Genomic DNA, 20,040 nt, shown 5'->3' with positions numbered 1-20,040 from the left:
CATTCCCCGCACACTCAATTGGTCATCAAGTGCTAGCAATCAAATTATTTCTTTATATGTTTTGAAATGATTTTCCCCCTCCATTTCTACCACTACTGCCATGGTTTAAGTCCTGACTGCCTTGTACCTGGATTACTATAACAACCATAAAACTGGTCTCCCTTCCTGTGACATCTCCTATCCAATCCACCCTCTCTACCACAATTGGTGAAATTTTTCTGAAACATAAATCTGACCACTTACTTCCCTGCTTAAAAACTTCTGCTGACTTTGTACTGCCCTGAGGATGGAAGGCAAACTCCTTAACAGGACGTAAATGGTCTTTTATGATTTTGACTCTGCTATTGTGACCTCTACAAATTGCTCCCCATAGTCTCTGCTCTAGTAGCCAGGTGGTTCCTGGAATGTAGCACTCTTTCCTATCTGAAGGTAGCCGTGCACATGCCTTCTCCTTCTTGCAAAGCTTGATTCTTCAAAATTCAGCTAAGATACAACCTCTTCCAGAGAGTCTTCTGGGATGTTCTCCGACTGCCCAGTACAATATCACATGGGACTTACTTATATTGAAAAAATATTAGTTGCTTATTGGCAATAGTTGGGATATACTTATATTCAAAAAAGAAACTCATTTTTAACTTAAATTCAAATGTAACTGGGTGTCCTGTTTTTATGTTTGTCTGCTTTGCTAAATTTAGCAACTCGACTCCCAGTCTCAATTATGTGCTTCTTGTTTATTTTTCCATATCCTCTAGTAGTCTGTAAGCATCTTAAGGGAGGGGACATGTCTTATCTCTGTATCTCCCAGTTCTATCAAGTATTGGTAAGCATGTAACTAAAATAACATGGTGTTTATTGCTGGTTTGTTTCTTCTAGAAGTTTTTTATTTTTAAGTAATCTCTACACCCAACATGGGTATTGAACTCACAACCCTGAGATCAAGAGTAGCTTGCTCTACCAACTGAGCCAGCCAGATGCCCTACTGGCTTGTTTCCTCTAAACTGGCTTTAACCCTTTCTCTTGATTGCTTCTTAGGAATCATGCTAATGGTAACAATACCACCTGTTTCAGGATTACAGTGACCATCACATGATATAAGACAGTGCAGAATAACACATGAAGGTCACCGGAAATGCTAATCTAACCAGTAACATTATCCTTAGAATAGAGCTTATGTTTGTTAAGATTTGAAATACACTTGTTTAGCAAATATTTTTCTGTAAATTTACCAGGAAGAGATTGGTAATCTAATTCAAGTTGGCATAAAAGAAAATTCTACTTTTCTTAAAAGGAAAAAAATTACGCTTGTACTCTGAAAACAGTATGTTCCAAGTGGATTCATTCCATTTATTTTATTTTATTTTATTTTATTTTTTAAATATTTTTATTTATTTCTAGGAGACAGAGAGAGACAGCGTGAGCAGGGGAGGGTCAGAGAGAGAGGGAGACACAGACTCTGAAATAGGCTCCAGGCTCCGAGCTGGCAGCCAGCACAGAGCCCGACGCGGGGCTCAAACCCACGAACCGCGAGATCATGACCTAAGCGAAAGTCGGACGCTTAACCGACTAAGCCACCCAGGTGCCCCACACTCCATATATTTTAAAAACAGAGGATGAACCCCTAGAGTCATATAATAATTGATCCTAAGCAAATGCAAAGCTAAACGAAATCGGTATGTATTACTATCTAATTAAAAACATGGTTCTAAATATCCTAACTTTCATATATGTTAAGGTAGTTTTAAGCAACAAATCATTATCTCAGGATATTAGGTCTTTAAAGAGACTATAATAAAATTTAGGGGCTCTTTCATCTTTTATTGCTTCCACTTTAAAGCATGTATTCATGTAATACTCACAAAAGTTCACCAGAATGTCAGTGAGTGATTCCTCATTATCCAGATAGAACCTCAAAATAAACACTCTCAACCATTGAGGAATACGCCAGAAATACCAATATTAAACAGTGTTGTCCTGAAAATTGTATAGAAGGAAAATTTCTCTCCCTCTCCCTACTCTTTTCTTTTTTATTTAAAAAAAATTTTTTTAATGTTTTATTTATTTCTAGGAGAGAGAGAGAGAGAGACAGCATGAGCAGGGGAGGGTCAGAGAGAGAGGGAAACAGGCTCCAGGCTCTGAGCTGGCAGTCAGCACAGAGCCCGACGCGGGGCTCGAACCCACGAACCGCGAGATCATGACCTAAGTGAAAGCCGGAAACCTTAGTCGGTTAAGCCGGTGGCTTAACCGACTAAGCCACCCAGGCGCCCCAGTCTTTTTTTTCTTTTTTAAAGAACCCAGAAACTACACAAACAGTGCAAAATTCCTTTATGATTGGGCACCAAATAGAACTTGCTGATATAATGAGTGAATTAGTGATTTCTATAATCAGAGAAATGTACAATAAACTATACAACATATTCTAATTAGCTTGGTGGATAAAAGAAGAAAAGACAACTGGAAAAAATAGATCCTTCCAAGAGCATCTAATTAGGGTTAGTTAGTGGTTGCCCTCAGTTTCAGAGAGAGCTGCCTTTAAACAAAGAAGAGCAGAACACAGTTCTCAGTGCTTACAACATCCACAACTTAACCTTGGCTTCCCCCAGTAGCCCCTCCCTCCCCCACTGAATTTCCTTCTCAAAGTTTTAAAAGCCTATTATTTAAAGGCCTGTTATGCTTTTCACTGGAATCAAGTTCTAAATAATGGATGTGACAATGGATAGTATCATACTGTTATTAAAAACTGGAACACAAGAAACCTTAAATCAAATTGCGAATCAATATATGATATGGGAAATTAATTCCAGTTTTAGCTCCTAGCTTCCTGGAAGCTTAGATAGATAAGAATCCCATTAACTTTATAACACCTTTTAATCAAAATTATCCATTGATTAGAGAAAACATCTCAGATAAATAATACTGAAGTTCTATAGTGATTTCCAATGTTGAAATTATGAGAAATATACTTGATTACTAAATTAGACTAATTCATACATAGTATATAATTTATATGAAATACATATCTGATTTGTTCCACATTCTAGGTTCAGTTTTTAAATTTACTATAAAAAGACAAAAGAGGAAGATACATTAATTTATGGGCAGCCAAATGGCTCAACAACCAAGGCTGTGGTTCAGTGGCTACTAATGCATGGTTTTGGGAATTCTCAGATCTAATGTTAATCAGCAAGTTGCTCTGGGATAAAGTGCTAAAGCAAACCTCATTGTAATTAAAAAGAGAAAGACATTCCTCAAGAATCTACCCAATTCTTTCTATTCTAGAAGGCCTACAGAAGTTTCTACATCCTCTATGAAGCCTTTTTCTACTATTCTACCTAGTGATCTGTGTTCACTTAAGCCTCTTTCTTTAAATCTGTGTAGTACAACTATTTCTGATACAAACTAAATAATTTTATTTTTTTTTTCTTAAAATATTTAATTATTTAAGTAATGTCTACACCCAGTGTGGGGCTTGAACTCATGACAATGGGATCAAGAGTCACACACTCCACCAACTGAGCCAGCCAGGGGCCTCCGAACTAAATCATTTTAATCCACTCTGATGGTCTTTGGATGTATCAACGCGGCTAGGCTATAGTCCCCAGTTAATGAAGTAAACAATAATCCAGGTGTTGCTGTGAAGGTAGTTTTGTGAACATAATTGAAGCCTGTGATCAATTGCTTTTAAAAGAGGTTATACCAGGTAATCTGGGTGGGCCTGATTCAATTAACTGAAAGGCCTTTAGAGAATTACTGAGGCTTCCCTGATGAGGAAGAAATGCTGTCAGTGGACAGCAACTTCAGTCCATGCCCAAGATGTTCTGACAGTCTACCCTGTAGATGTTGGCCTCGTCTAACCAGCTCCCACAACTGGGTAAGCCCATTCCTTGTAATAAATCTCTTCTTAAAAAAAATCGAGATATAACTGACATATAACATTATCTTAGTTTAATGTGTACAACATAATGATTTGGGATTTGCATATACTGTGAAATAGCCACCACAGTGATTCTAGTTACCATCCATTACCAAACACAGTTAAACATTCTTGTTCTTGTGATAACTTTTTTAAAAGTTTATTTATTTATTTTGAGAGGGAGAGAGCAAGAGAGAGAGAGTGGAGCAGGAGCAGAGAGAGATAAGAACAGAGTTTCAGAGAGCCTAATGTGGGACTCAAACCTAGGAACTGTGAGATCATGACCTGAGCTGAAGTCCGAGGCTTAACCAATGGAGCCACCCAGCCACCCCTAAACCTTCAAAAATTTTTTTTCTCTTTTACAGAGAGAGAGAAAGAGAGATACAGAAAATCTTAAGCAGGCTCCACATTCAGCATGGAGCCCCACACAGGGCTGGATCCCATGACCCTGGGATCAGGACCTGAGCTAAAATCAGGAGACAGACACTCAACTGACTGAGCCACCCAGGTGCCCCTTAACATATATTTCTTATGGGTTCTGCTTCTCTGTTTGAACCTTGATTGACATAACTGATCATATAGTGTGTGTGTGTGTCTTATCTTCCCAGATTCAAAGGCATAAACTGGAGAAAACAATAATGATGATTTACTGAGTACCAGGCACAGTGTTAAGCCTTTCAATACATAAACTCATTTTATCCTCAAAACCACCTGATGAGACAATAGGATTATTAATACCCACTTTATGAGGTTAAGACAAAGCTATCTAGCTAGGAAATGGCAAAGCTGGAACTCAAGCCTGAAGCTCATTTATTTATTCCGATGCTCATGCTGTTAAACACTACAATAGCTATGACCTCTCACACACAAATGGAGAGAGACAGGGAAAAAGAGATATACAGAGAAGAAGAAAGCTATGCAGGACAAGATAGACCATGATTTTTAAACATAAGTAAACTTCTTATCACACTCTATTGATCACCTATGTTATCTAACTCCTAAACAGTGATCTCAGCCTGGAGGCAATGCTCTGAATGGGATAGCCAAAGCAATCTTCTGGAGAAGCTTCTGAATTACAATGTTATAGTTACAGCAATATCAAATATTAAGGTATTTGCCCCACGTCAAATGGAATCAAGGCAAAGACTTGGGAACCTTCTCTCTACTCAACAGACATGTTACAGTATCATTCAGTAATAGAAAGCCATCATAACTGGTTCAATTCTACTTTATGTCCATAAAATCTGTGATGTGCGTAGGGCAAGGCAGGGGTAGTTTTCCCATCTGTAAAATGAATGAATTTAATAGCAAGTTAATGAAATGAAGTCACTTACTCGAAGTCATACAGTACACCACAACAAAGGTGAAGTCTGGTGCTTTGACCCCAGCCTAGTATTTTCTTCAAGAGACTAACATGATATGGTTGAGCTACTTATAATCAAGAAGTTTCCCATACTTGAAGAACTGTACCATCAATATCCAATATTTTTAAATGTACATGAAATGATTAGGGGCACCTGAATGGCCCAGTTGGCTGAGCATCTGACTTCAACTCAGGTCATGATCTCAGTTTTGTGAGTTTGAGCCCCACATTGGGCCCACTGCTGTCAGCTTGTCGACAGAGAGCCCACTTCAGATCCTCCTCTCTCTGCCCCTCCCCTACTTGTGCTCTCCCCAAAAATAAATATTAAAAAACAAACAAAAATAAACAAAATGTACATGAAATGACTAAAGTAATAAGGCAGACTTTTCATAAATACTCATGAAATCAACCATATTTCCCAAGCTTGCTCCCTCCTGGGCATTTGCACTTATAGTCCTTTCTCCTTAAATGTGTTGTGCCCAGGTATTCATATAACTGCTTCCTTCTCATCAAGTTCTAATCAAAATGCCATCTTCTCAGGGAAGACTTTCCCAGATACCCTGGTTAAGGTAGCATGCCCTACCCATTCTCTAAAAAATATTGCTAATATATCCTTTGTTATTACACTTCTTAGTCCCTAAAGTCATTGTGCATTTTTTTTTATTTTAAAAATAAGGTTTATTTCTATGATTGCTAATGAAGTTGCTATTTCTTTTTATTTNCCTATGCCTCAGCATTTCTGTATCCCTTGGGTAAATTCCTAGCAGTGCTATTGCTGGGTCATAGGGGAGTTCTATTGTTAGTTTCCTGAGGAACCTCCACACTGTTTTCGTGCATTTTTGTTTTTATTATACATATTCCATAATAAGAATGTAAGCTCCTTAAGACCTGAACTCTATATCTTGCCTACCCTATATCACCACACCTAAAATAATGACTGACATATAGCAGGTGTTCAAAAAATATTTGTTAACTGATAACTTCTTCTAAATTGGATTATACTTTTTATATTATTGCTATGTGATAATAATTACCTTGAATATAAGTATTAAATGATTAAAAACAGGAAAAAATAACTAGAAAAAAGTTAAAAGTCAAACTTTCAAATTACAAAAAGAAGGAAAGAACCCACATGGTTAAACTTCAGCAAGTAATATTTGTAGGACGTCTTTGGGACCTTCTGTCCAGAACGAGAGCACTCTCTATTTCTTTATAATCTTCCTTAGTTCACAAAGATGAAATTGAAGATTTTGGAGTAAAATCTGTTCAGAGTTTATATACTACAAATCCTTTGGAAAGCATGTTTTTGCTAAATGTGGTTTCGAGATAATGCAGTTCTGTATTTTTATATTCAAATTGAAAATCAGCCTCTTCTACTCTAGGTCAGTTCAGTCCATTTAAATAGAACAGTCTATGCAATAATACAGAGGGAGAGAGACAATCAGTTTAGACTCTACATTTCAAAACAGGAATTACCAGGACCAAAAAAAGTATGTGTGGATATTGCCAAAGGTTGTGAAAAGGCCAGACAATTATGTATGCAGATATTGTAAAACTAAAACAACAGAAGAAACAAATTTAAAAAGTATTACATTTTAAGCCAGTAAGGGCTAATTTAGACTCTAAAAAAGAGGTATTATATGAAACTTATGTAAATATATATAGCTATGGTTTTTCCTTTAAACATCCCCCACTTTTTTTTTTTAATGTTTTATTTATTTCTAGGAGAGAGACAGCGTGAGCAGGGGAGGGTCAGAGAGAGAGGGAGTCACAGACTGAAACAGGCTCCAGGCTCCGAGCTGGCAGTCAGCACAGAGCCCGATGCGGGGCTCAAACCCACGAACCGCGAGGTCATGACCTAAGCGAAAGCCGGACGCTTAACCGACTAAGCCACCCAGGCGCCCCTAAACATCCCCCCTTTTTATAATTTGCATATTTGCATGAATGTTTTTCCTATTCTTTTTCTTTCACTCCATCTGCATCTTTATATTTTAGATGTTTCTCTTGTAAATATAGTTGTTTTGTAAGGCCACAAGTCTAAACGTCTAAACCAAACACTCCATGACAGGCTTTAAGTTTCCCCTCTAAACTAGAAGGCCTGAGTTTCGGCTTTTCCGAAACTACCAGGTAGTTACACATTGCCCAAGGCAGGAGTAACCACCCTTGCAACACCCGATCCGGAAAGGCCAGCGACCACCCTCCACATTGTTAAGGGAGAGGCCTGTAGATAGAAACTATAGATAGGACCCTGTTACCTAATGTTAAAGTTAACCTGTTAGTCTCAGAACAAGATCCTAGGCTCGCTCTGTGATTGGTTGAATTTAAAGGTACTCTAAATGTTGTAATTGGATCCCGCCAAAAGTAACGAATACTCTAGACAATGTGTATGGTCAAACCCGCTGTCAATGATGTTGAATAATTATGATTGGATCACTGTTCCCATGTCACAACTTCTGTAACTCCCCTGTCTCAAACCCCATAAAAACCCTATTCTGCCCTTGTTCGGGGCTCTCAGCACAGATCCATATGCTGGTGAAGTCTGGGAGTCGGAGCTTAAGACCGTAATAAAGCCCTTTGCTTTTGCATACGTGACTCGGACTCCTTGGTGGTCTTGGGATTTTGGGGAGATCGCGATCTGGGCATAACAGTTTGTTTTTGAGAGACAGTGTATGAGTGAGGGGGAGGGGCAGAGAGAGAGAGAATATTAAGCAGTGTGGAGCCCAGTGTGGGGTTCAATCCCATAACTCTGGGATCATGACCTGAGCCAAAATCAAAAGTCAGACACTCAACTGACTGAGCCACTCAAGCACGCCTGTTTTTTAAATTTTAGTAGAGTGTAACAATCTTTACCTTTTAAATGAAGTATTTGGTCTACTGACATTTAATGTAATTACCAATATATTTGGGTTTAAATATACTACAGCCAATGCTATGGTAAGCCACTGATATCTTGTCCAGAACTAGAGCACTCATTCCCTTAGCTGTTAGGCATATAAGTAGTCAACAGCTCTCAGCTGAATCTTTCTTTGGGACTTGTCCTCAGCCTTAGAATACAGCCTTATGCAAGGTCATGTCCCCTCCCTTAAGGGAGGGTGGAAGAGGGTAGAAAACTGTATCCAATGAATGGTCAGTGATAGGGTATAAATGCCTGGACCCTGTAGAATCCACTGAGGTCTTTGTTACCATTGTATTGCAGTTTAATTTCTCTGGTCTATCCTGTTTCCTCCCTCCCCCACAGATGTTAATCTCAAGAGCCCATCCCAATAAATACCCTTTAGGCAAATCTCAGTCTCTGAATCTGTTTCCCAGGGAATTCAATTTGTGACATCTATCATCTTGTTATGTATTTTGTACTTCTACTGTCTATATGTTTCATTTCTTTACTTTCATGCTTTCTTTAGAATTGAGTATTCTTTTATTATTCCACTTTTCCTTATTAGTTTGGAAATGACACTCTTTTTCAATTCCAGAGGCTATTATCCTAGAAATAACAATATGCATATTTCAATCAACAAAGTCTAAAGTTTTTAAAAATTTTTAGTTTACTTATTTTTAGAGAAAGAGAGAGAGAGAAGGGGAGAGGCAGAGAGAGAGAGAAAGAGAGAGAGAGAGAAAGAGAGAGAGAGAATCATTATTAGCACAGAGCTCAATGTGGGGCTCGAACTCACAAATCATCAGATCATGACCTGAGCCAAAATCAAGAGTCAAATGCTTAAACGACTGAGCCATCTAGACGCCCCTAAAGTTGTTTTTTTTTTTTTTTTTTAAGGTTTACTTATTGTTGAAAGAGAGTGGGCATGAGTTGGGGAGTGACAGAGACAGGGGGACAGAGGATCTAAAGCGGGCTCTGTGCTGACAGCAGGGAGCCTGATGTAAGGCTCGAACTCACAAACTGTGAGATCATGACCTGAGCCAAAGTCCAATGCTTAAACAACCGATCCACCCAGATACCCCAACAAAGTCTAAAGTTAACTGAGTGATATTTTATTAATTAATTGATATTAATAGACTAATTGATACTTTTACCCTACTCTGCCATATGATAAGAATCTTAAACATTTTAACTCTTTTTACCATTCTCCCAATTTATATAAAATTGTTATTCTAGGTACCTCATACAAGTGGAATTAATATAATATTTGCCCTTTTGTGTCTGTCTTATATCACTTAGCATAATGTTTCTGAGGTTTACCCATGTAGTATTCTTTTTAAAGGTTGGATAATATTCCATGTATTTTGTTTATACATTCATCTATTAATGGATATCAGAGTTGTTTCCATCTTTTATCTGTTATGAATAATGCTGCTATGAACACTGGCGTGTTAAAATAACACAGTTATTTTAAAATCCTTTTTTGATGATTCCAATATCTGGATCATCTATGGATCTGATTCTATTGTTCATGTACATCTCTTGGTTTTTTATTATGTCACATTGTCTTTTGCCGTGTCTTGTAATTCTTTACATAATGCTTTCAGAGAGGGTTTCCCTTCCCTTAGATAGAAAGATATAATGGTAGCTGATCATCTTAACCCAATGAGGGACTGTGCTGAATGGAGGCTAGGCTGCAGCTCTAGTAAAGCTCAAGCTATTTTTGGCTGATCTCCATTCCAAGAACGTATCACAGCCCTCTGGGGTTTTTAACAGAGAGCCTGGGAATTCACTGGGGTTTCCCCCCAAGGGTAGGTTCATAACTCTAGACAGTATCTTGTGTGACTGCCAAAATGTCTGCTCTGCTTTTCAAAGGCTTTCCAATGAGATGTTTAGCCTCCCATTCTGTAAAACCCTAGGATTTGGCAAATATCCCAACAGGATAACTGGCTGTATGCTTGAGGCTCTTAGTTTTCTACAAAAGCTTGCTAGTTTCTTGTCCCCAGAAGCAGCTCTCTCCCAGTATACAGTCCTGTTTCTCAGTCCCCTGCTCATGCCTAGTATCAGCAACACCCCCAAGGGAAAAAGAGGCTACAAAAGTCAGCTCACATCTCTAGGTTCTTTTAGTTCATCTTTACTGCTGTGCTTCAGCTGTTTGGGGTATCAGCCCACACCATGGTATACCACGGTCCCATCCTTGGTAGGATCTGAACTAGATTTGTATCTTCCTAGTCCCCACAAACTGTATTTAAGGTTATATACCCCAGGCAAATAAAGTAAAATCTAGGTTCACCATCCTTTCCCAGATCTTGACCAGGTAACTCCTCACTATCTTGTTAGCTATTTGAAGCTTTAATGTATACTTAAAAAATATTTTTTCTGCTTGCTTTTTGGTTTTAATCATACAGTTCTTATTAAATAAATTTTTATTATTTAATCATACAATATCTTATTCAATTCATACAATTGAATAATTCTTATTCAATTAAAATATTAGTACTATTTTAGTATTACTGATCTTAATACTACCAGTTTTGGTATGTTTTAAGGACATAATTCCCAAATTGTGCAGAGAAACTACAATTTTTTAAGCCAGCTTTAGGGAAAAGATATGTTTTAGGCTCAGAAAATGTTTTCATTATTATGTTTTATCTTATTCAAATTTTAATAAGATAACCATTAAATTTTGCTATAATTATTACTATATTAGAATTATTAAATTATGCTAGAATTCTTCTAAAATTAAAGGAAAAATCATAAAAAACTTCAATAATAAAATATTAAAAATCATAAATAAAATAATTAAAAATACAACTATAATTCACTCATAACATAATATGCATCAGCATATGTCTTATAGTTTGGATGTTATTGTATTAATACACAATAAAGCCATATCTATTTCATTTTGTTTTAATCTCTTAATACAGTATTTCCAACACCACCAGATGAAGTTAATAGGTCTTCCTGGGAGGGTTGTGGTGGGATGGATTTTTTCCTAATCAAGTATATTTGCTTTTTCTGGGGACACACAGTGCATATTAGTATATTTAACATTTTGAGAAGTCCTCAGTAAAGTCAGCTATTTATTTTTGTTTAACCCACTGTTTTCAAATATATCTGACCGCAAAAAGTTTTTATTCATGGGATATCTTTTAATGTGCCCCAAGGTACCTAGTTTGAGAAAAGTGCCCGAGAAAAAGGGAAAATAAACTTTCAAATAGTTTTGGTTATTTTTTTAAGTTTCTTTATTTATTTTGAGAGAGAGAGCAAATGAGTGCATGCAAGTGGGGGGGGGGGCAGAAACAGAGAGAGGGAGAGAAAGAATTCCAAGCAGGTTCCACGCTATCAGTGCAGAGCCTGACTTGGGGCTCAATCCCATGAACCCACGAGACCATGACCTGAGCCAAGATCAAGAGCTGGATGCTCAACCAACTGAGCCGCCTAGGTGCCCCTAGTTTTGGTATTTTATGTTATTATAATCTGATTATATAACTCCTGCTTCTTTCTTCTTCATTGGAAGGTGAATAGGTAGGTTTTTGGGATTTTTTCCCCCTTAGCTTTATTTAGCTATAATTTTGTCAGTCTTTTCTAACATAAGGTAGCACCAAGAGTCTGAACTTAATATAAAGGCAGAATTAGGACCAAATTCTGGCTCCACATCACAAGCAAATTCTTCTCTCTCTTATTCATACACACACACACACACACACACACACACACACACACAATTAAAGTATAGTTGACATACAATGCTATGTTAGTTTCAGGTGTACATATTTATTTGTAAAATGAGCTTTGGGAGGCTTTCATGGTATTATTTTAAGTATTACTGACCAGTATGCAGTACATTGCCCGGCCCAGAGGTTCCTCTGATCTTAAAATTCCTCAAGGATCTGGAATGGCCAATTCAAATGGACTATAAGATGGACATCTTTGAACTTGACTTGGGACACCATCTTTACTAATTCATTTCTCTGCATATTATATTAGTGATTCCTCCCTTGCCTATTTAAGAGGCTGTAATACTCCTGGGAAATATATATATATACATTTTTTTGTTTGTCTTGATTGAGAAAGCCTAGAGTTAAACTGATTTCATTTCCTTAGAACTTTGGAAAGCTTCAGGCCTCCCTGTCTTATGGTCCTATAACACTTACAACTGTAATAATTATCCTCTCTGACTGTATTCAGCATCTTCCCTGCTAGACTAAGGTTCTTAAGGTCATGATAGCTTGTTCCCTGCTATATGCATATACCTAGCACCATGGGCCTGGGTAAGGAGTAACCACTCAATAACTATAGAATCATTAATAAGTTATAATAATTGGGATCCTAACAATCATTATTATTAAAAATATAATTCTCAGATGCAGTGGTTTAATATTATTTATATCAGAAGATACTAGCAGAAAACAAGGGCTAAAATTAACTTATCCTCAAACATGTAGTCAGTAATTGCCACTAGACACCTTAGACTGGTAGAGCAATTTTCCTAAGACCTATCCAATCATTAGGACAGAAACTGAATACTAAATAAACTATATGCTTTTCAGATACATTTTCAGTATTTGAGAATGACTCCATTTATTCAAAAGATGTGTTCCACAAAGGTAAATAATACTTTTATACTCTATAAACATTTAAAAACTTACCTGATTAAACTAAACTTATAGTATATTTTAAAAAGAATCCTCTTCTGTAATGAGGATGCTCTCACACTAATCTGTATTATATATTTAACTTTCTGAATTTTAGATTTTTCAAGGTGCAGAACACTCCTACTTACTTGGCCACATCAAAAAACTAAGGTTCAACACAACTCTAAGGCCAAATTAACTTTTACCTTTTGAAAATAATTATTAGTAAGTATGTATTAAATATATTATTAATATAACCTATTATGGTTTTTCTAAATAGTAGGAAATTTAAAAATACTTACTATTATTTTCTTACAGTCCTTTCCTCTGCATAGCTCTGTATAGGTAGAGTATTGCACATATATAATCCAGCTTCCAACAAAAACCACCAACCAGGAAAAGAAAAGGTATTTCATCCGCACATATGAAAAGCGAGCCTGTGAGTAAAAGAGCATATAACAATCATTCATTCAGTACCAAGTCAGCATTCACTGTCCTAGAACATGATTTTTCCCCCCTTTCTTGGAAGAACTCAATATATATTCTAGGCTTTCACATGGCAATTCTCCTAGAACAAAGTGTACTTTCACAGAGTACAAACAGCACTGGTCTCAGAAAAGGAAGCTCCTTGGTCCTGCCAAGGAAAAAGGGAACAAAATACCCTTTAAAATGTATAACCTTTCAAATACCACCAGCATCGAAAGCCACTTAGGAAGCAGGAGCACGTGCACTATGCTACCCTGGGCACCCTGTAAGATCAGGTAGAGAGACACAATTCCTATATACACTATGAGCTCACAGGAGACTATTTCAAATAGGAATCTTAAGGTTCTTTATGAATAATCAGTATAAAAATAATTTTGTTTTAAAGAAATAAAGACAGACAATTTGGCTATATGTCTAATGTGTCATAGCAAAGTGCAACCAAAATAAGAAATTAAACTTCCTTTTCATTCACTCCTATTTCTCTCATATTTACCAAGGCTTTATGTTCTTTCCATTCAACCAATCAAATGCTTCACCTAATAGATATTATGGAAACTTGAGGAGAATATTGTTACAACTCTTAAAGGAGAAATGACTGGAGAAGGAGGGTTAAAATATATAAAGAATAAATTACTCTTTGCATGTCAGCTTGTAAAGCTGCACAATGGGACCCTCTTTGCATTGTTTTGTTTCTAGTTCTCTGCTATCTAATTGCAACTCAGGCCAGTTACGGCCTTTTTTCCATCAACCACATATCAGACAGTTTAATCTTCAAAAGTGTCAGTTGGTCAAGATAATTTGACAATGACTTATTGAGTTTGGCTCTCCAATAGTCTGGTTTTATAAATGGTAAATTTGGGAAGTATGGAGATAACCGAACAGAATAAACTAAAGATCTGTAAACAAACAATGAAAAGCTACTTTTGTTTTTGCAATCACCAGCCAATTTCTCACCCTGGGTAACAGTAGGATACTGTGAGCACTGTGAGCAGTGCAAAGAAAGCAGAGAAAGATGAAAGAGACCTAAGTGCACCTGCAGAAGACAATGAGTGCAAAAGAAAAAGAGATTCAGGAAATACTGAATTCTGTTGGCCCTATTTGTGGTTTAGATATCTATCTTTTCTGTGAGATTAACAGATGGTGAATTCCAGTACCAAAAAGCTTGAGCACAACAAATTCACAGTGAAGTGACAGGTCTTCAAGCTTTATTATTAAAATATAAAAAATGCCTTTAATGCAAGCTATTTTTGTATAGCTCTAAATGAATCCAGTAAAAAGAAATTTCAGACAGAATTCTAAATTAAATCACATAAATGACAATTGGGTATACACTGAGGGGTTTGTTCGAAAGGCATTTAAGATTCCTTAGCCCTCTTAAAGAAATCTAGTCATTAGACAGAAATGGATATGCCCTAGTCTTATTAAGCTTAAATACAATTAAATGACAATGTCTATAGAACATAAGCACATTGTTAGGCACACATAAAACACTCGACAAACGTTAGCTAAATCATTTTGCAAAGCACTGAGCAAAAAGTCAAGAATGTTCTCTGATTTGGCCACCATCTTCTTTTTGGACTTGCAAAAACAAAAAAAAACAAAAAAATTAATCTGAATCTGATTAAGTCTTTAGCTCCAACTACCAGTTTACAGAAAATACAGGAGACAGAAGAATATAGGGGAGACTCAGTAAATGACACTATTAGGATACAATCACCAAACTTCAGGCTATGGAAAACGCTGCAGTACAAACAACCCAGTACTTCAAAAAATAAATTACCAGGGAGAAAATATGAAGAAGATGGGGAAATCTGAATATTAAAAAACATTTAAGAAATATATCAAATAATCACAGTCTATGGATCTTTTTTGAGTCCTGATTCAACCAAACATCTGTAAAAAAAGGCATTTATGAGACACTTGAAAATTTGAAGACTGAAAGGATACCTCAAAACTGACAGGATGCTATTAAGAAATTGTTTTAATTTTTCAGGCATGATAATGTAATTTTAAAAGAGCCCTAATCTTTTAGAGACAAACATCGAAATATTTATGAATGAAATGATATATTCGGAATTTGCTTGAAAACAATAGAGAAGGAAAAAGTAGGTGCAATATATTTGAAACAAGACTGGCCATGAGTTGATAATTTTCAAGCTGGGTGATGGATGCATGCCTTCTTCTGTGTATGTCTTTTTCTACTGATGTAAAAATGTTTTATACTATACAATAAGGCATACTTCTACACCAAGCTTCCTTTCCATATATTCATCCAGCCACTATTTACTGGTTATCTATTATGTCTATTATTGTTATTGTGTTAGGCATTTTAAGAACATCTCCAGTTATAAGAACAAATTATAGATCTACCCTATAGGGGCGGCTGGGTGGCTCAGTAGGTTCCCCATCCAACTTCAGATCAGGTCATGATCTCATGGTTCATGGGTTTCAGCCCCCTGTCAGGCTCTGTGCTGACAGCTCAGAGCCTGGAGCCTGCTTCAGGTTATGCGTTTCCCTCTCTCTCTCTGCTCCTTGCCCTCCCTGCTTGCACTCTGTCTCTGTCTTCCTCTCAAAAATAAATGAACGTTAAAAAATTTTTTTAATCCATTTATCAGTTAATGGACACTTAGGTTCTTTCCATGTTTTGGCTATTGTTGAGAGTGCTGCTATGAACATTGGGGTACATGTGCCCCTATGCATCAGCACTCCTGTATCCCTTGGGTAAATTCCTAGCAGTGCTACTGCTGGGTCCTAGGGGAGTTCTATTGTTACTTTTTTGAGGAACCTCCATACCGTTTTCCAGAGGGGCTGTACTGGCATGAGGTGGTATATTTATACAATGGAATACTACATGACAATGAGAAAGAATGAAATCTGGTCATTTGTAGCAACATGGATGGAACTAGAGGGTGTTATGCTGAGCGAAATACATCAGGCAGAGAAGGACAAATACCATATGTTTGCACGTATAGGAGGATTAGGAGGAACTTAATGGAAGATGAAGCAGGAGAAGAAGGGGAAAAATAGTTGGGGAGAAGGAGGGAGGCAAACCATAAGAAACATTTGAATGCTGAGAACAAACTGAGGGCTGAGGGGGTATGGGGAAGAGGGGAAGGGGGGTGATGGGCATGGAGGAGAGCACTTGTGGGGATGAGCACTGGGTGTTATATGTAAACCAACTTGACAATAAACTATTTAAGGAAAAAAATTTTTAATAAATTACCATCCAAGCACCCCTATAAATAGTTCAGAGGGTCACCTGAAGTGCCACAGCATGGCATGATTTTATTTTTGGAAGTCCAATCTAATATTAACATTTCACAGGATTTTTTTTTTTTTTTAAGGCAGGATTTATTTATTTATTTGCTGAAGTTTTTTTTAGAGAGAGAGCATGCACACGAACAGGGGGGCAGGACAGAGGGACAGAGTGAGAGAGAGAGAATGAATCTCAAGCGGGCTCTATGCTCAGAGCTGAGCTCAACTCGGGGCTTCATCCTATGACCCTGGGATTATGACCTGGGCTGAAATGAAGAGTCAGATATTCATCTGACTGAGCTACCCCGCTGCTCTGCCCTGAAGCAGGATTTTAAAATAAGATTAAGATGTACTATTTCCTTTTTCCTCTCCTTGCCTTGCCCTGCAGTAGGTGTAAGTCAGAGAGTAAAGGAAAAGAACACAGACCTAGTGAGTAGGGTCTTTCCCAGCACTCAGGCTTTGGTCCTGTCTTACCTTCTTCTTGACCCCATCTCAAGGAGTCTAGTGATGTTAACTGCCCTTAACAATAATTTATTCAAGTTTTGTACAAATGTTCAGTAAAGCTAATGTAAGATGCTTTCAAATGCATAGTAAACTTAATATATGTAGGCAACTAAGGCGTTTGTATACCTCTCCCTCTTGCATATTCAATTTAGTAAAATGTGAAATCATTTTGTTTTTCTATATCTCTCAAATAGCTAGATTTAAAAATTTTTCTCTGGCATATGTTTAAACTGAAAAACACCCTGTGAACTGCCTTGCCTGCTGAGTCCTTGTCATGATAGCGAATGCCAAAGATTCTGGAGAGGAAGTTAGATTAATGACGTTCCCAGCAGGGCACTGGGCATCACCTGTTGTAGACATAATGACAAAAGGAGTGAGACAGTTTTATTCCAGCACACCATGGAAAATCACTGTGATGTGGGGGTAACACAAAATAGTTACAAAGACCTTCATGTGTCCTTTAATATCTGCAGATCCTGCTGCTTCACATCATAAAATAATGATTGAAGAGAAACAGCCATAAAAGACTTCTCTAGCTTTTAACTAATTTTATTTCCCTGTGTGGTAATCACTAAAATGTTTCCAGTAGTCTGTTCTGTACCAATTACCCAGACAATCCAATCTTTGATTAAGAAATGTACTTACTGTTTCTGATCTTTTTATTTATGCTATCCAAAATACTGCCTAGTAGTTTTCTGTTCTGATTTTGTGTCTAGCTACTAATGGTACACTGCTTTATTCCAAATTATGCTCCTGGAAAGCATGATAAGAATTTTAGTAAATACACTATGGCAGTGGTTCTCAAATGGAGTCACTTTTGCTCCCTGGGGGCACCTGGCAATGCCTGGTAACACTGTTTGTTTCCAGGCTGGGGAGTATTACTAGAATCATGCAGGTAAAAGGCCAGAGATGCTGCTAACCATCCTACAGTGCACAGAAGAGCCTCCTACAACAAGGAATTATATGACCCCAAATGTCAATAGTGCTAAGGTTGAGAAACCTTGCATTATGGCTATATTATAAAATGAGAACAAAAACGGAAAGAATCAAATTTGGATTACACTGTCATTTTATATTCAAATAGTCTTTAAGACATCAACTACAACTACTACTAGTTAGAAAAATATAGCATCTTTGTGGAAATAAAAGAAGTTCTTTGTGACTAAATTATTAGTAGTGTATGAGAGAAAAATCACTGGAGATGGAAAATCTATAAATAATGAAACAAACTTTCCTTACCAATTCCACTCTAAAGAATAGTGATGCTTTTTCTTCTTTTCTATATTTTTATTTCATTGTGATAACTTTTTATTTCAAAAGAAATCTGAAAATCTTTGAGTTTTTTTTATAATTTCAAAGCCAAGTCTTTATTATTTTTTAAAAAAGTTTGTTTGTTTGTTTGTTTTGAGAGAGAGAGCATGAGGAGCAGAGGGGCAGAGAAAGAGGCAGAGAGAATCCCAAGCAGGCTCCTGTGCTGTCAGTGCAGGGCCTGACACGGGGATCCATCCATTATTGCAAGATCATGACCTGAGAGGAAATCAAGAGTTAGACATTTAACCCACTGAGCCACCCAGGTGCTCCTTTGATCTTGTTTAAATAGTTTTACAATGTTTTAAAAATAGGCATGAAGTGGGAAACACATTAAAATTTAAGACTACTTCCATTACTTATTTTTTTCATACTTAATGTCTTTTGTAAATATATAACTATATAAAGCTTTACCCCTGAATAGTCCCTACACAGATGTTCTTAATTTTGAAAAGCAGGGGAAAATAATATATATTTACTTTTACCCACAAATATTTAGTTAACATATTTAGTGGACTTGAACACTCAGAAAACATAACAAATTGATAAGGTTATGACTTGCACAAACTCAAATAACAATCATTTTATCATTCACCATTTCAAAGAAAAAGCCGAGAGATGTGTGTTTGTCTTTTTATTCAAGTTTTTCAAGTACCAGTTACCCTGAAATAATCTTCCAAAAGATTTTCTTCCTTCTTGTTATATTGATAACTTTATAGCTGACTAACTTTTACTGTGTATTTAGTACTAATTTGGCTGAAAAAACTAGAGTTAAAAATTATGGGTAAGTATCCCCAGTCATAACTTTTATCCTTTCTTCAAATATATTTTATTCATATTAAAAACACTTTTGAAAAATAGGCTAGCTACCAAAAGAACAGAAATATGAAGAAACAATTTAATAGGGTAAATAGTTAACTATACACCACAACACATGCAGGCTAACTTTATTTGGAATTGCTCCTATACCTTTATTAAATGGGTGTCTCACTACTAGCTGCAGGGCCACTGGAAAACCACTAAGGTCTAAATGTACCAAATGTAAACTATCCTAGTGCTCTTACAAATGTCAAAAACAGCTATGATTCTCAAAGAAACATTAAAAAAATGTTTTATGTCACTCCAAACAAGGAAAACCTTGAGTTTTTAGAAGTTAAAAATAGTGAAAAGAAAGGTTCTAAAAATGTCCATGTTTTCCAGCTTGTCTCGAGCATGAAAATGCTTTTTAGGACAAAACTTTAGAGAATTCCTTGTCAAACAGCAGTATTAGTCTAGTGGTCAGAGTTTTTTTTTTAGCATTCTTCATCTTTTAAGAGGTGAATTTTCATATCTAAAGGAAGAATCCTAGGTGTTCTCTGATTTCAATTCTAAGAGTTTTATTTGCCTGAGCATATTCTCTGTTTTGATTTTTTTTGTATAAATAAAATTACAAAAAGGAACAGATAATTTTCACATTTTTCTCTGAATGCTGGTCCCTATTTTTTATGCTTACAGGCTGACAGCATCAAAAATGCAGAACACCTGGTGAATTAATTACATGGAGTGATCCTTAAGTCTGTGACTAGTTTTGATGAAATTTCAAAGAAGTGTCAAAGTAAGGGAAAATGCTCATGACACAGTAAATAGAAAAAATCAGTTTTCAAAACAAAATGTATGTTCCCAATTCTGCTTTAAAAAGAGAGAGAGAGAGAGAGAGAGAGAG

At 36.6% G+C, this 20,040-nt stretch overlaps 1 protein-coding gene across 1 annotated transcript in view; it reads right to left on the bottom strand.

The window, feature by feature from the left end:
• The window catches only part of DIPK1A (divergent protein kinase domain 1A), a 113,492-nt gene that overhangs the window by 20,772 nt on the left and 72,680 nt on the right, over positions 1-20,040 (bottom strand). Inside the window, exon 2 of the mRNA XM_077746186.1 lies at positions 13,088-13,222. Coding sequence (XP_077602312.1) covers positions 13,088-13,201 — 114 coding nt within the window. The 5' untranslated portion in view covers positions 13,202-13,222. The remainder of the gene's footprint in view (positions 1-13,087; positions 13,223-20,040) is intronic.

The sequence above is a fragment of the Crocuta crocuta genome, unplaced genomic scaffold (assembly GCF_008692635.1).
Source record: "Crocuta crocuta isolate KB4526 unplaced genomic scaffold, BGI_CrCroc_1.0 scaffold48, whole genome shotgun sequence".
NCBI classification, from domain to species: Eukaryota; Metazoa; Chordata; class Mammalia; order Carnivora; family Hyaenidae; genus Crocuta; species Crocuta crocuta.
Note: the sequence above shows the minus strand (reverse complement) of the source record. Positions and strands in the feature narration are given on the sequence as shown.